The sequence below is a fragment of the Cucumis melo genome, chromosome 6 (genome assembly GCF_025177605.1).
Source record: "Cucumis melo cultivar AY chromosome 6, USDA_Cmelo_AY_1.0, whole genome shotgun sequence".
NCBI lineage: Eukaryota > Viridiplantae > Streptophyta > Magnoliopsida > Cucurbitales > Cucurbitaceae > Cucumis > Cucumis melo.
In genome coordinates, this window is record NC_066862.1 from 2,804,617 (window position 1) to 2,820,102 (window position 15,486).

At 34.8% G+C, this 15,486-nt stretch overlaps 3 protein-coding genes across 4 annotated transcripts; 1 reads left to right on the top strand and 2 right to left on the bottom strand.

Moving 5' to 3' along the window:
* The first annotated feature begins 689 nt into the window (after nt 1-689).
* On the top strand, nt 690-4,133 carry LOC103483496 (putative vesicle-associated membrane protein 726). The gene is made up of 6 exons (XM_008440158.3): nt 690-857; nt 1,036-1,238; nt 2,106-2,247; nt 2,449-2,569; nt 3,118-3,180; nt 3,560-4,133. The coding sequence occupies exons 2-6, from the start codon at nt 1,049-1,051 to the stop codon at nt 3,701-3,703; spliced, it is 660 nt and encodes a 219-aa protein (XP_008438380.1). The 5' UTR covers nt 690-857; nt 1,036-1,048; the 3' UTR covers nt 3,704-4,133.
* A 961-nt stretch (nt 4,134-5,094) lies between these two features.
* On the bottom strand, nt 5,095-8,170 carry LOC103483498 (protein SULFUR DEFICIENCY-INDUCED 1). The gene is made up of 4 exons (XM_008440159.3): nt 7,785-8,170; nt 6,796-7,008; nt 5,957-6,112; nt 5,095-5,748 (listed from the first exon to the last, which is right to left on the bottom strand). The coding sequence occupies exons 1-4, from the start codon at nt 7,887-7,889 to the stop codon at nt 5,326-5,328; spliced, it is 897 nt and encodes a 298-aa protein (XP_008438381.1). The 5' UTR covers nt 7,890-8,170; the 3' UTR covers nt 5,095-5,325.
* Nucleotides 8,171-10,401: 2,231 nt separating this feature from the next.
* On the bottom strand, nt 10,402-14,951 carry LOC103483499 (uncharacterized). Of its 2 annotated transcripts, none has more exons than XM_008440160.3 (3): nt 14,782-14,951; nt 12,197-14,266; nt 10,402-11,055 (listed from the first exon to the last, which is right to left on the bottom strand). In XM_008440160.3, the coding sequence occupies exons 2-3, from the start codon at nt 13,802-13,804 to the stop codon at nt 10,708-10,710; spliced, it is 1,956 nt and encodes a 651-aa protein (XP_008438382.1). In that variant the 5' UTR covers nt 13,805-14,266; nt 14,782-14,951; the 3' UTR covers nt 10,402-10,707. The 2 variants fall into 2 exon arrangements, with proteins under 2 accessions (XP_008438382.1, XP_008438383.1); XM_008440161.3 differs by lacking the exon at nt 14,782-14,951 and adding an exon at nt 14,477-14,722.
* Between the last annotated feature and the right edge of the window lie 535 nt (nt 14,952-15,486).

Consider the following 15,486-nt stretch of genomic DNA (forward strand, 5'->3'; position numbering starts at 1 on the left):
ACTTGTGACAGTTTGACCCGAACCATCTTCTTAAATATTTAGAATCTCACCTACTAACACTTTACACAATAAAATGCCATAGTTTTTTAATAAAACATACGAGATAATATATTCCATTTGACGACATTACAACCAAACAACTAACTAGAAGAATATTAAAAATTCATTAAAATGGCAAACTTTCAACGTACAAAGTAAAAAGATAGAGGAAACAATCTCATCTTATCGAATTATATTATGCTAACAGAAACATGAAGAAACATTCATCAACCTTACAACCATAAAAAAAAAAATTGCAATAAAGACAAATCACTATGAATACTACTTGATCAATTCACTCATCATTATCAAATTTAAAAGTATCAAAACAACCACAGTTTAATCTACATAATTTTTTCGTATTGATCTGCCTCATATCAGAAAAAATAATTTGTCATATTAAAACATAACAAAACAAAATAAAATATTCCTTAAAATCGAAGCAAATGTGATTTAAATTAAAAATTCCTAAAAAAAAAAAAGTTAAAATTTAAAAGAACAATAGAAACGGAAAGAAGAATTGAGCATTGCGATACAATTGAAATTCAAAAAGAACCGCGAGAGCGTTCAATTTCGGATTTATAATGACTATTATTATCATTATTAAAATATAAAAATATATTTGTTTCGTACGGTCCGAAGTCTCAACTCAACAACCGACGTTCCTAATGCTCCCTTACAGTTCCTAACTATATTTAAAGGTAAAGGTGAATTTTGGGAAACCTCCTCTTTCTCCTCCAATATTTCGAACCCCAAATTTTCCGTCTCGCTCTATATACCCGCGCACTCAAACAAAATTTTGGAAACACCAATTTCCGGTAAGGATTTTTCTGCCTCCTACTCCGATCTGGTTTGATCTTCTCCATTGTTCTCAACCTCTACCTCTCTCTGTTTGTTTGTTTGTTTTTTTTTTTTTTTTTTTGTTTGTTTTCTTATTGTTTCGTTGGCATTGTATCAATCTTCTTATTTATTGATCTGTGATTGTTGCTGAGGTAGGGTTCTTTTGGAAATGGGGCAACAAACGTTGATCTACAGCTTTGTGGCTCGAGGAACGGTGATCCTCGCTGAGTATACGGAGTTCACCGGGAATTTCACTAGCATCGCCTCTCAATGCCTCCAGAAGCTTCCCGCTTCGAACAACAAGTTCACCTACAATTGCGATGGCCACACCTTCAATTATCTCGTCGAGAATGGATTCAGTATGTTTCATTTTTCTGAATTTACGTAATAGCTTGTTTTGATCCAGATCTTGTTATGAGTTATTTTTATTGAGTTTTGCTTTGGGAGATTCATTTTTGGTTTTTCAATGTCTTATGGTCATTGTTACAGATCTGTTGATTTTATCATATGAAGGTTTGGTTAGTAGTGCGTCAGTTTGCCGTAGTTCATGATATCTTGAGTCACTTAAGATTTCGACATCTTGCTTCTCCTGGATCGGTCGAATTTTTGTTTAGTTCAACGAGTTGCTTATAAACGTTAATAGGCAGCAATAAACCTATTTAACAATTCGCATTTTAACAAAGAATTTAAAAAAAATGAATTCATGTTTTTGGTTACCTTGAGAGAGAACGGAGCAGTAGATCGCCTACTTGATATGGAGGAAGTAAATTTCGTTCAACCAGAGGTAAAATCCACTGTTTAGAATCCAGCCTGATCCAACCTGAACAGAATTAGAAATGGTGGTATCCAGCTACCAATGCAAAGGGCTTTTCGTCTGTCGTAGCCTTATTTGCCAAATATTATGAATTCCTTCCACTTCCCTTTAGTGAATTGGTTTCGGTATTATCGCGATTGCTTGCATTAAAAATATAGTCATATGGTTCAGGGTGGTAGCCTGGTAGGTAACTGTTGGTGGATTTCATAATCTCCTTATAATTTATTGTAACTAGGCGATATATTTCAGTCATGAAGTTCTTTTACGATGCAATTTACTTCCAGCTTTCTTTTTCATTATTGTTGGACTTCTATTTGATTTGTGTTTGTTAAGTGTGTACTTGACATGCCATATTGCTATAGTTTGTGCAAGGATACAATTTAACTAGCCCAATTTAAACGTGAATCTGCAGCTTATTGTGTAGTTGCTGTTGAAGCTGCTGGTAGACAAATTCCCATTGCCTTTCTTGAGCGAGTCAAGGAAGATTTCAACAAGAGATATGGTGGGGGGAAAGCTGCAACTGCTGTTGCCCACAGTCTGAACAAAGAATTTGGGTACTATTCTGATGTCCTATTCTTGAATATATATAAAAACTATGAGATGGAACTCCTTCAAAAGAAATTAGCCATTATATATATTTCATCTAGAGTCTGCACTCTTAGTACAAGGAGTTGAAGTTGCATTTTTCCCTTGGCTTTTGTTACTGATGTGCTCTGATACAAGTTTCGAACTCATTGACAAACTAATTTCCATAGATCAAAGTTAAAGGAGCACATGCAATATTGTTTGGATCATCCTGAAGAGATCAGCAAGCTTGCTAAAGTTAAGGCACAGGTTTCTGAAGTCAAGGGTGTTATGATGGAAAACATCGAGAAGGTAAAAAGAAGAAATAATCGTTTGTTGAGTTTGTTAGAGTGAAGGATCATTCTCAATAATTTGAAATGTTGTTCATGTACTTTGTTAATTCTTAATATACGGATGATCCTCTTAAAACTGCAAAGCTTAAAATAGTTCCAGGCCAGCAAACTGGTTTTTCTTGGTGAGTTCTGAACTGACAGTACTACCAGAAACTTAATTACCACCACATCATGTCGAGACTTTCCTCACATGTTATATTTTGTTACTCTCTACTTAGGCTCTCTGGTATAAGCCTTTCTTTCCCTCTTTTTGGTGGGGTGGGTGTGAATTATGAACTGGTAGTCCTAAAATAAAGCTGGAAAATTTCTTTTCACTTTCCCATATTACACACCTCTAGATGTGCTGGTGTTTGAATTATATAAATGTTTGATTCAGCTGTATGTTTGCGTCCGGGTAACTAGGACACCATGAAAGCTACTGAGAAATTTTAGGGTAACTAAAATCTAAAGGGGGCCTTTTGGAGGATTTTTAATCCCGAAACAACTATTTCTCTATCTGTTTGGCAGGTTCTTGATCGAGGTGAGAAAATCGAGTTGTTAGTGGATAAAACTGAGAATCTCCGCTCACAGGTTGGTTAAATAAAATTTCCTTAAATTTTGATGCTAATTAAGTAAAATCGATGTTGCTTGATCATTTTCTATTAGTCTCCATCCCTACTTGGCAGTGGCATTGCTCATAAACCCCTACTCCCATTTCTGGAACAACCTCAGATTTTAGGTTTCCATTGCATTTATCTATTTGTCTTTCAAAGACATTATCATGCTTCCGTTGCATTCATCTTTTTGTTTTCCAAAGACATTATCATTCTTACATTGCATTTATCCGTCTTCCAAAAGATGCATTGCTTCTTTGTTTTAAGGAGTTGGTACCCATACACGGATGCAATTGGACTTGTTTCAACGCATATAAATTATTATAATGTTTTATGCATGTTTCTGTTTATTTCAGGCTCAGGATTTCAGGACACAGGGAACTAAAATGAGGAGGAAGATGTGGTTTCAGAATATGAAAATAAAATTGATCGTTCTCGGTATTATCATTGCCTTGATTCTCATCATTATCTTGTCCGTCTGTCACGGCTTTAAATGTTAAGTTCCATCTCGATTACCCTCGACACTGTAAAACTGCCTTTGCTGCATTGGATGATCTCAGTAGATAGATTCGGATACCCAACTCTCAGATCTTTGATTTTGGCGCGTCTTCCATTCGTTCTAGGCTGTATCCAATTCCCATCCCCTCTGTGCTAGATAGCCTCTTAAGATAAGTAAGGGAAGGGGGTCTGTAGTTTGGTTTGATGTATAGATATAAATATCCAAATGCCTTAATCTTCAGGTAGACCTCTATGTGATCCATCTTGTGTGGATCCTCTGAGTTGTAATAGAGATACAAACTTGAATTTCCTTTTAAATGTTCCTTTCTTTTGTAAGTTCTTTTTATAACTGATGCTAGTGTTCTTTCTTGTTTTTTGGTGTTCTTTCATCATATCATCATTCTTAAAATCAATGGAAGTGATTTTGCAATATCTGATTTAAATCTTTTCCAACTAGCATTGACCTTTTATTCTATACTGTTCTTTTGCAAGATATCATCCAATTCATTATCACTTTATCATCTGGACCAATGACTTGGTAAGCTTCTTCTTGTCACAATCTCTTGATTTGATCCTATTTTGTAAATTAATTGGTTAGGTACTTAAAAAGTATGTATTTTCTTTTTCCTTCTCTCATTTCTTTGATGTTTCAATTTTCCTTTTTTTTTTTTCATAAGAGAAACAATCGATTTTTAATAGTTTTCAATGGAGTTCTTGCTAAAAAAATGCTGTTGAAGATGATTGATTAAGAAAATTAAGTACGAATCATACTTTTTTAACTTCAACATTAATTTCAAATGTTATGGTATCCTTTTTTTTAAAAAAAATCAATTTCAGGGATACTGTTGATTAAAGTTTTGATTGCAAATACTGAGTGAAGATAGAACTTTTGAAACATTAGACAAAAAAAAAGGGTTTATAGAAATTACTTCGGTACTAAAATTTTGTTTCAAAACTTTAAACTTCAAGTATTACTTTAACCTTTCCAAACGCATTTAAAAGTAATATTTTATCATCTGAAGTGGTAGATCCTTTATTTTTACAAACCTCCGATTTTCACCAACAAGGGAGTCGTCTTTTACCTTATACCCACAACATCCTTTATTTGATGTTATAATTAGGTTTTACATTTACATTTTGATTAAATAAAAAAAAATCACCCCAGTGTTAGAAACGATTCAAGATGACAGCTTACCTAAGAATTAATTCTTTTTGGAGTTTCCTTAACATCTCTAATAGTTTAGAATCATGTGAGATTAGTCGAAGAGTGCGTAAGTTGAAAAAAAAATTGGTTTTAATTTGTTCTATTTCAAAATTATTCATCATCAACATTTAATCTTTATGTAAAATGGAAGGATTTCATTATTAACATGTTAAACCTTAATAAAAAATATGAACAAAAATGTTGACGTTGATGTAGTTCATTATTGAACAAAACGACCGCACAAACAAAGAAAAAATGTGCTCTCTCTCCATCAACTATACACAACACACAAAAAAAGACGAGTCCCTTTCGTCTTCTTAAATGTTAACCCAATAATTCACTTTTCTTTTTGTCCTGTCCGACTGTCTCTATCTCTTACGTATACTAAAATAACAAAAAGAAGAAATTCGTTCTAATGGATCAACAAGCCAATTGATCTCTAAATTGAGAAATTTCTTCAAAAATCGGAAGCCTTCTACTAGACCTCAACGGCGACCTTTGGTTCATCACCGACTGATTGATGAATCCATCACCATCATAATCTTCACTTCCCCCACTACTCAAACCCATCATCAACAACTTGTTTGCCAATTCAGCTTCTTCCAATTCCTTCATTAATACTTCAGCTCGTTTTCTTGATTTTTGGTCGTTGGATCCTCCAACTTTGTTATGTAGCACTTGTTCGAGCACCGCCCTTGCTTCTGAATGTCGAGATTGCTTCATCAAACACAAGCTTAAGTTGCAAGCCTTGTTAGCATCTGGATCTATGATTTGTGCCTTTTGATATACAGCTTCTGCTGCTTTGTGGTTCTCTTGCTGCATATATGCCCATCCTAAGTTCCCCTGCAATGGTGCTTTTGGTTTAACCTCTTTCTCTATGCCTTTCATTGATGGCACCATCCCTTCATAGGGAAGAGTACCTTTTTGGTATCTTAGGCTCTCGTTTGGTTTTTTATAATTATTAAGTAAAAGAGTTGGGTTTTCACCCAAATTTGAAAGCTTTCTTTTCTTCAAATAGCAAAGGAATGAATTGATGGATGTCCGTACGTACCAGTATCCTTGAAGTCTCTTGCCTAATGGTGACCTGAAACTTCTTTCCGTGAGACCGAGCTGTCTTTGTGGCCTTTCCATTGAAGGCTTCTCCTTGATTAATCATTCGAAGTTTCTGCTTCAAGAGATCTATCTGCTCTTCAACTCTTCCACATTTCTGCCAAACATGTTGAGATTATTAGAACACACAATGTTTTTCTTTCCATGTTTTCATCAAATTCACTGGCTTTCGTCGAAACTAAAAATTCCTAGACATTCCTCAAGTCATGCAAGCTTTTGAGCCACCTGGAGGCAAAATTCTAAGTTCTAGAGATTCAAGAATTACCATAAAGGCATGAATGTTTGAAATCTATGCTTCTCATCTAAATTAACAGTGATTTACTTAGCTTCTTAAAAAAATAATAAAGAAGACATAATCAATAAATTATGGGTTCAATCCATGGTGACTACCTACCTAGAAGTTTTCTTCATGAGTTGTCCCGAAAAAAAATATTAAGGTTTGAGTGTCACAATTTAATTAGGACGTCTTTTACTGTTGTGGTTTAAAAACGTTGAAGGAGAAAATCAACGAACATTCTGTTCAGAGTTTCTTATTAAGTGAAAATTGTGGAATTCGTTTTACTTCTCTACGTGACAACCATGTCCACCAGTACTCGATCTTACCAATATAGTGTTTTTAAGATGTTTTTTATTACCGACTCAAAGCTCATGCCTCGCCTCTTTGAGAGGAAAAGCCTCGAGACCGCCTTTAGCATTTTAAAACATGGGTTAAGGTTAAGACATTATATCCTCGGCTAGAAGTAGCCAAAATCAATGAAACTAAATCAATCTTTTGTTTACCTTGTACAAGTCAATGAGAACATTGTCCAATGACTCTTGAGCTTGTTTGGAGCAGCGATCCCTGAAAGAATTTATAGCTTCAATGGCTTCTTCTGCTCTGTCTTGCTGTTTCATGACAACTGCCATGTCTTTAAGAGCACTATCTACCCTATCTCCTGCATTGATTGCCTTCCAAAATAGAACTATGGCTGCTTCTGGATCCTTCTGAACGAGCTGAATTTGCAAAAAGAATAAACAATCCGTTACAAAGCTAAAGAGAAACATAAAGCATAATCAAGATTATATTCTCTTTCAATTGGCTCAACAGATCAGTATAATCTTCAATTCTGCTTCCAATTCCTTCGACAATTCAAATCTTCTGAAGTTAGGGTGAAGATCGTTCATGAACGAAACGGATATGCCAAGATTGGAAATGTATGTGTTCAAGTATAATGGTGGATTCTTGAATCCGTTGTTTAAATTAATTTTATCTCTTTCATTATTATTGTGTTATAAAGAGAACAACTACTCCACTAACGCCACTATGAATATTTAATTCCCTAAAAGAAATGATCATTTATAGTTCAGCAGATTGAAGACAAACGAGGTATAGCAGAGAGCCAAATCTTTCCAAATTCGTCCGTATTTAAAATATTGATACTAATGAACAGAAAATCTTTCCGTGATTAGTCAACTGAAGATATTTGAATTCAATTTCCTTTATCAGAAAATCCGTTTTCCTATATCAGAAACAAGTTCATCAACATTCGAACTGGATCTTATCCAGACTTCGGAGAAACAAATTCAACGCCGAAACCGGCATAAACTCGGACGAAGTAGTTAGAATTAAACACATTCATAGAAAGAAATCGTAATTGAACGAAACGAACCATCGAAAATTTAAAAAAAAAAAAAAAAAAAAAACAGATAATCACGATCCTTATAATTCGTCCTATGAACTTGATGAGTAATTTCCAAGTTAAATAAATATTGCCGTTTCTTCAAAATACCTGGACGTGTTTAGCTCGAACATAGGGACTATCACCAGCAGGAAGTTTATGAACAACATGAAATGGAGTTTCCAAGTTTTGATCTCCTTTCTTCCCGTCGTTCATCGTTCCGATCACAAAAACAAGTAGTACATACAACAAACGAAGATCAGAAATCTATCTATCTCTCTCTCACTCTCGATAAAGAGAAAAGATTAATACTCGAATTTTCGCTCTAAAGAGAGGAACGAGAGGAATTAGAGAGGTCTCTGAATAGGAATGGAGGTTGCCAGAATGGAAGCCTTCGAATTCGTATCAACGTTCTTGCGCGTTCTTGTAAGGGGATGAAACTAGACGATATCCGGTCCAAGTTCATTATTCTATTACATGTTTTGAAAATGAATCATAGTTCGACACGTGGATTTTGTCTTGAAAATTGCAAATACGAGTATTTAGCATTTAATACAACTTGTGTTACAAACCTTGAAGCTTAGGTAGTGAAATAGCACTCAACTAATTTGATTGTCCTCCAAATTTCTAGTATTTTGGTAGTTTATAAATTTTTGTCTACCTTCAAATTTTATTTTGATTTCTCGTATTTATTTTTGTTAGTCCTCAAACTTATATTAGGCTTTAGATTGATCGAGAAATTTGCCTGAAATATGATCGACACACTTGAATCAAATAAATGCAAATTTAAAATTAATTTTACTTTTTTTCTCGAGAGTTTAAATCTTTCACGTCCCAAAGGGTTAACCTCCAAACTAGAAAAATAAAACAGTTTATTAAATTGCAGATTGGAAATGCGTCAAAATAGTTAACAAATGATTTTTTTTAAGTTATTTAGAAACTGGAAGACAAAATGACTTTTTATTTATTTATTTACATTAGATTTTTAAGAGTGACTTATCTTGTTTCGCTACATCGTTTTTTAATCATTCAAATATAGAAGTCACCATATCGTATTAATAGAGTTAATGGAATCTTAAGAGCAAAGACCAAAATGTACTATTTTTAAAAGTCGAGGGACTAAAACAGATAGTTTTGAAAGTTTAGGGATCAAAAGAGAACAATATATAAAGTTTATGAACCAAAATAAGGTTTAAACATTTTTTTTTATACTGCTTCCAACACTTACAATTATGTGAGGTTCACACAATAAATATTTAATACGTTAATAGATCACTGTCAAATAACAAATGAAGTTAGTATGCATTATGGTAATATTGTAAATTTTTCCTTTGATTATCAATTGCTCATTTTATATTATTAAATTTTATAATAGCTTCGATGAATGATGACTTGACAATCAAATAAAGATTAAATCCATAAAATATTTTGTACGTGCCACATGAGATATCAGGTAGAATAAGTATAGCTCAACTATGATATTGTATAGGTACTATGTCACAATCACTTTTTCATTTTTTTTTATTTATCATGCTAACATGCATTTTTATGACGCAATGATAATAAATTACTCCATACCCTGTCGATAGTTTTGTTTTTTAAAAAATGCCGAATCCTTGGACTAACGTTTGAAAATTTTATTAAACTACAATGACTACTAATTTTTTCCAAAACATATGAACCTATTTTGTAATTTAACCTTGTTCGATATCTGTAGAGTCATTTTGCACCAAACAATATTATGACTAAAACCATTTTTTTTAGGAAATCTAGTGTACTAGGAATTACGATATCTTGGTTTGGATTAATTTATCTTTTCCTATTTTATAAACTAATTCTCTTTTAAGTTATCGTTTTAGAATTCTTTTAATTCTCTTATGAATAGAGAGCGACCGTTCTATTAAACAACTTTAATAAATAATAAAGACTTGATTGGATTTGTGGAAAGAGAAACTATCATTGGACTTTTGGCTTTGAAATTTTGTAAAAATAATATTAACATTTCAACTTTTGCTAAATTATCATTAAAAAAGAAATAATTTTTGGCAAAATCGAAAACTTGTTTTAATTGATCTTTTAAATGTTTAAATAAGTGTAAAAAAAATTTATATAAATGGCAATCTAAATAGACCCTTTACCTAAATTGTTGTTATCATTTAATAATCTTTAAAACTATTCAATAATTTACAAGATTGACGTTGCAATGAATTGTCACATATGTTTTTCTATTTTGAATATTTTACACATATTAGTTATCCTATCCAGTTCCATCTTAATTTAAAATAAAAAAGAAAATGGAAAATGCACTCAAAGTTGAAAGATATGTATTTTTTACAATAAAATGTTAGTCGTGATTCGTGCCAATTTAAGGTAGTCTATATTTTATTGGTTTGTTTAATCTTAAATTTGTTAAAAGGAGAAGGCTTTTACTTTACCCTTTTCCACGTCAAGGAAACGACAGCTCCCTCATTGTCGGTGATATTGGCCGACAGTCAAAACTCATAGTCGACATGCCGACATAAGTAATCAAGACACCAAAAAGCCTTACCCACGCCAGAGTTCGATTAGACAATCACTAGCTGATTTTGTTCATCTTTTCAAACACTGCTGTTCATCATTTTTACTATTTCGTCTGTACTAACATCACAAATATCATCACAATTTGTTGACAAATTCCATCCCCATCAGCATGATTATTTAGAAGCGTTATGTGAGTAAGAGAGCAATGTAAAAAGTGGAAGTCGATGGTGTAAAAAATTCTACAAACAGTGTTATTCTTTCCACCCCCCACAATGATTTACTAGAAGAATTTCCTAAAGTGCATTTCAAGGGTCAATTAAAGCTTCTTCTACACAAACATGACTAACCATTTCCACTGACTGACTTTTCCTTTCATCTTCTTTCAAAGTAAACACAAATTGATGAATTTAAATGAGTAAACTATTTCCTACCTCTTTATCTGTTCTTCTAATTTGTTGTTTTTTGAATGAGCTTCACACTGCTTCGAGAGACTGAACTCGTGACTTTGATTCAATCAATCGCGGCGATTTCTTCCTTTCTTTGCTTTGTTCTTTTCCTGCATCTTCTTTTTCTTTGCTTCTGCAGTAACCCAGGTGTAATCGCGGGGAATGACAAATGGGTCTTCGAGAGTTTCTATTCTACTACTGCTAGAAACACTGGTCGATGTGCTCGGGCGTTGATATGGGGCTTTTATCCATTGAAACCAAGATGAACTCAAGGCACTTGTCACGGAAGGGCTATCCCTGCGTGGTGCAGCTGTAGGGCTCGATGGTGGCGTTGCAAATTCGTCCACTGGCTGTAGTTCTTCATACTTTGTGAAGGTAACAATCACTCTGATGGTTGGAACCACAGGGATGGCAACCTGTAGAAAAAGAATAGCATCACAACTAACTTAACTGAAGAATGCATTGACCCGTTTAATACTTCAAGTTAATTAAACAATTCAACAAGAACGCCAAAATAATTGGCTAACAAAGAATCATCAGTTTCCAATCATCACTTTAAGTCTTTACCAGTCAAAGCAAGAATAAGGTAAGAGGTTTTATGGGGTAGGCATTGGAAGTCAGCTCTATTAAATGATCGGTAACATACAACAGATTCACTGAGCCAAGGAAGTGAAAACGAAGCTACATGCATAATGCATCCCAGATTTTCAATTTCAACGCCGATCTGAGTACTTAATAACCCAAACAGCCAACCAAACTCCAGTTTTCTCTTGTAAACTTTACACAATTGGCAATCAAAGTTATCACAATAAAGTTGCTATATCCCAAATCTTGAGGAGATGGAGCCCTATCTCATTAAGTACACTACGGATAATTATCCCCCCCCCCCCCCCCCCCCCCCCCCCCAAAAAAAAAAAAAATCACGTTGGTCTGTGGGCATAGTTTTTAAGTTACTCGTTACTTGGCTTTTACTCCTCGTATCCATAACAATAATCATAGCAAGATAAAAGCTGATTTCTTCACATGCTTGGAGAATGATACTTTTAAAGCTTCCATAAATTCCAAAGTTCTATTGAGTCATGCAATTCCCATAACACTCATCACTGTCTGTAATGATATTCATTCCCTAGAACCAGGTGGGAGAAAAAGTTTGAACTCGTTGGGTATTTAATTTAATTCACAGCCTACCTATATATCCATCCATCCATCTATTTGTATACTTCAAGATGAGACATTAGGTGTAACGCCAGATAAAACATTACCGGCTCATAATATCAGGCTTTTGGATCGTAGTTTATAAGCAGTAAGAGAAGGCTAGAGAGTGTAAAATCTAAAATATTCAGATTGATCTAATGCTAGCAAACGTCTCGGCACATGCCATATACACAATTTATAAATTGAGTATTGTGCCACACTTCAGGTGAAAATTCAGCAAGAAGCCAAACATGATTCTCATGCCATGTCACATAAACTCCATCATATACATACATTATGAATGAATACTAGAACCAAGCAAACAGTTGCCCACAAAAAGAACATGGAAAACAAGTACCATACCTTGACCGGAAAGGTTCCCAGCGGGAGTTTTGTGGTAAGCAGTTCTCTCAAACGACGAACTGCCTTGACCTTGTTAGCTAAAATATCTAGCAATGGCAATAGTTCTTCAGTTTGTAGAGGAAAGTTCGGAGAAAGCCATAGAACAGGTCTCAACCCTTTCTTATACTCATTTTCATGGCTCCCATCCTTGTGCCGATTTTTGCTCTCAGACGTCGAAGAGGTAGATCTGGTATCCCTTCCTCTTCGGTGTTCAGACACTATCTCTACAGAATGTCTTCCAGGCCTGCTGCTATTGTTTTCAGGAGGACAGTCCCCTAGAAGATCACTTACCTTATCATCCATAGAAAGGGAGCTTCTTGGAGGAGCAATCTTCTTTTGCCCTTCATTTTTGCTATCACGTTTCCTCCATCCCCCAAACCATCCTTTCTTTTCCTGCCGAGTCTCTCCATTTCTACATCCATTTACATCCTCAATAGGAACCTCCCTCTGCTCAAAACAACTGTGCCGATGTGCAACAATCCCATCACCATTTTCAGAACTTAATTCAGACGAATCTAATTTAAGTGCATTCTCAAGTTGCTTTCGTTCATCCTCAGTTAAAATGTCATCAAACTCCTCACTCTCAGTTTCATTTTCATTGCACGATGAGAAGAATTCGTCATCTGTCATTGCCCCAGGGACCCTCCTGGATTTGATACTAACAACCACATTATGCATATCATATACTTTAGCTTTCCAGGCACCTACCAATTCAGTTTTCTCCTGGCGCCTCCAAGTCAACTGAGGCAAAAGAACAGCCTGAGTGACATCAATTCCAGGTCTAAATATATTAGTCTGAGACATTGCTGTCACTTCCTGTCTAATCTCTTCTTCAGTTGCCTGAGCACCAGCACCGTCCAAAGCATTCATTACCTCTTTTTCCTTGTGTGAGATCATACAGAGTGACCCAGAAGGTACTTTCCCATCCTCTGTCCCATCTCCAAGAAAAAGAATACTCTGATCGGCACGTTGGATCCTAAATCCATCGAAACCAGCCAGTGTCATGTCTGCCCTCAAGTTAGCACCTCTTTTCCAGATCTTATATGTATCTGAAGGAGCAATCCTAGAAATGAAAGGGATCACTGAACTCTCAAAGTGGAACGTAATTTCCATGTAGAAATCCTTCATTCTTCGCATAGTCTCAATCAAGCGAGGCAATCTCCGACACCATTTTGCCCAAGCCAATGGCTGGTAATGCCGGACTATTATCATGGCAATCCCTTCTTGTCTACTGCAAATTGCTTCCTGAAGTGCACTCCAACCATGCTCGTTCTGCAAGCTCCAATCTGCCCCAGCAACCATAAGCATTTCGGTAGCAGTCTCATCCCCGAGCTTTACAGCCAAATGCAATGGAGTATCTCTATTCGGAACATCTCGACGATCGACGACGGCAGAAATGGCATCAGCCTTGTTTTCCTCAGCTAATGAAGCAGCCTCGGTGCGAATCTCAGATGGATTACAAAGCCGTGGAAGTCCAGCAAGGATTTTCTTGAGATTGGTATAATCCCTGGTGGCAACAGCCTTGTGTACAGGGCTATGTGCATACTTCGAAACATCGATACCAGCCATGGCTCAAGAGCATTCAAAACCAAAAGTCATTCACCTCAAAAACTCAATAGAGATCGATGGGAAGGAAGGCCACGGTTTGGAAATTGAACTCAATAAGTACACAAGCCAGGACATAATGATTACGGAGTGGTCAATTCAACCAAATCCAATAAACCCCAGATCATAATTAGCCAACAAAAAGAAAAAAAGAATCTCTTTAATCCTTTCCGGAGTTCCAGCAGACCCAATTGACTACACCAGGCCGTCACGAGAAGACAAACGACAGCCCCACCCAGGAACGTTCACACAAATATCAAACAAAGAAGAAAGGTTTCTCAAGTGGGCCAATGGGAATATCCTTCAATTCAAGAAAACTCACCTTCTCCTTCTCCTGTTTGCTTCTTCCATTACTCCTCTCTCTAGAGACCAAGATTGCAGGAAAAGACCCTAAACCCCACCCTCTTTCTCTCTCTATCTCTCTCTCTGCAAGTAGAAAAAGAACATAAGATCCTTGTGATCCAATCCAGATCAGACAAACCCAAAAACATGCATGTGGGTGCGTGAAGCACGAATTATAAATTAAAGAAATACAATCAAGAGCAGTAGAATCTGTAAAGAAACGGATAAAAATATGTTAAAGGAATCAAGAAAAGAATACAAGAAAGGAAAAAAAAAAAAGCAGGAAAACCCCACCATCCAAGCAAAGGGCAAAACCCAACAAATAACGTTTGTATCAAAAAGAGGATACAATAGAGAAAAAAAGGGGTTTCACAAACAAGCGTTTGGTAGGCAGACAAACAAGAAATAGAAACAGCGAGATCTAAAAGAAGAGAGAAAAAGAGTTGTAATTGAAGGGGATTTTGGAAGGGTTTTTGTCAAAGAGAGAGGCGTATTCAAAAATCAAATCAAATCAAAATGAAATCGAATATCGTATCATCATAATCATCATATAATAAAGAAATTGATGTAAAAGGGTTTTATGTGTATTGGTTTTTTACCTTTGAGAAGTGGAAGTTTATTAGATAAGAAGAACACAGAGAAGGGTAATGCGAAGTCAGAAGAAGACAGAATGTCCAAAATGGAAAGTCGCCATGTGAGCCATAAAAGGAGGAACTTGCACTTCCACTTCCTCTTTCTTCCTCGTTTCCCCATTTAATTTTCTATCAATTTGACCAAAAACTAAGTAACAGACCATAATTTTAACATCCTAATTCCTTTTCTCTATTATTTCTTTTCTTTAATTATTTTCATCGCTATTAATATTATTTATTAAAATTTATTTTAAATGACAAAATTAATAAAATAAAATTCGATTTCACTGTAAGATATAAATATTTCGTCGATTTTATTATTTTTTAAATATTTTATAAAATGGAGTAAAAACTATAGTTTAATTTTGAAGTTTTTATATGAAGTTTATGAATCTCTAAATAGAAACGATCGTTTTTTTTTATTATTAAATTTTAAATAAAATTAGATTTATTTTTGTGTACCATTGATTTGATTGAACTATTTGATGATTTTAATGGATATTTTTGCAAAAATTGTATTAATTTAAATTTATTATAGAAATTTCGACGAAAATACAAATGAAATTAATGTTTTTTCTAATATTACAAGAACAAAAAGAATCAAAATAAAACAATAATTAGCAATACAGTTCCTTGGGTGATTTCAAACATGTTAACATGTCTATGTCTATG

What these genes read in the sequence shown, in the direction of transcription:
- LOC103483499 (XM_008440160.3), bottom strand. Translation starts at nt 13,804, where the DNA reads ATGGCTGGTATCGATGTTTCGAAGTATGCACATAGCCCTGTACACAAG. An exon ending in TGGGAACCTTTCCGGTCAAG is followed by an intron (nt 11,056 to 12,196) that starts GTATGGTACTTG and finishes CTTTTTCTACAG; the next exon opens with GTTGCCATCCCTGTGGTTCC.
- LOC103483496 (XM_008440158.3), top strand. Translation starts at nt 1,049, where the DNA reads ATGGGGCAACAAACGTTGATCTACAGCTTTGTGGCTCGAGGAACGGTG. An exon ending in AGTCTGAACAAAGAATTTGG is followed by an intron (nt 2,248 to 2,448) that starts GTACTATTCTGA and finishes TAATTTCCATAG; the next exon opens with ATCAAAGTTAAAGGAGCACA. An exon ending in CTGAGAATCTCCGCTCACAG is followed by an intron (nt 3,181 to 3,559) that starts GTTGGTTAAATA and finishes TGTTTATTTCAG; the next exon opens with GCTCAGGATTTCAGGACACA.
- LOC103483498 (XM_008440159.3), bottom strand. Translation starts at nt 7,889, where the DNA reads ATGAACGACGGGAAGAAAGGAGATCAAAACTTGGAAACTCCATTTCAT. An exon ending in TTCGAGCTAAACACGTCCAG is followed by an intron (nt 7,009 to 7,784) that starts GTATTTTGAAGA and finishes TTGCAAATTCAG; the next exon opens with CTCGTTCAGAAGGATCCAGA. An exon ending in TTCTCATTGACTTGTACAAG is followed by an intron (nt 6,113 to 6,795) that starts GTAAACAAAAGA and finishes CATGTTTGGCAG; the next exon opens with AAATGTGGAAGAGTTGAAGA.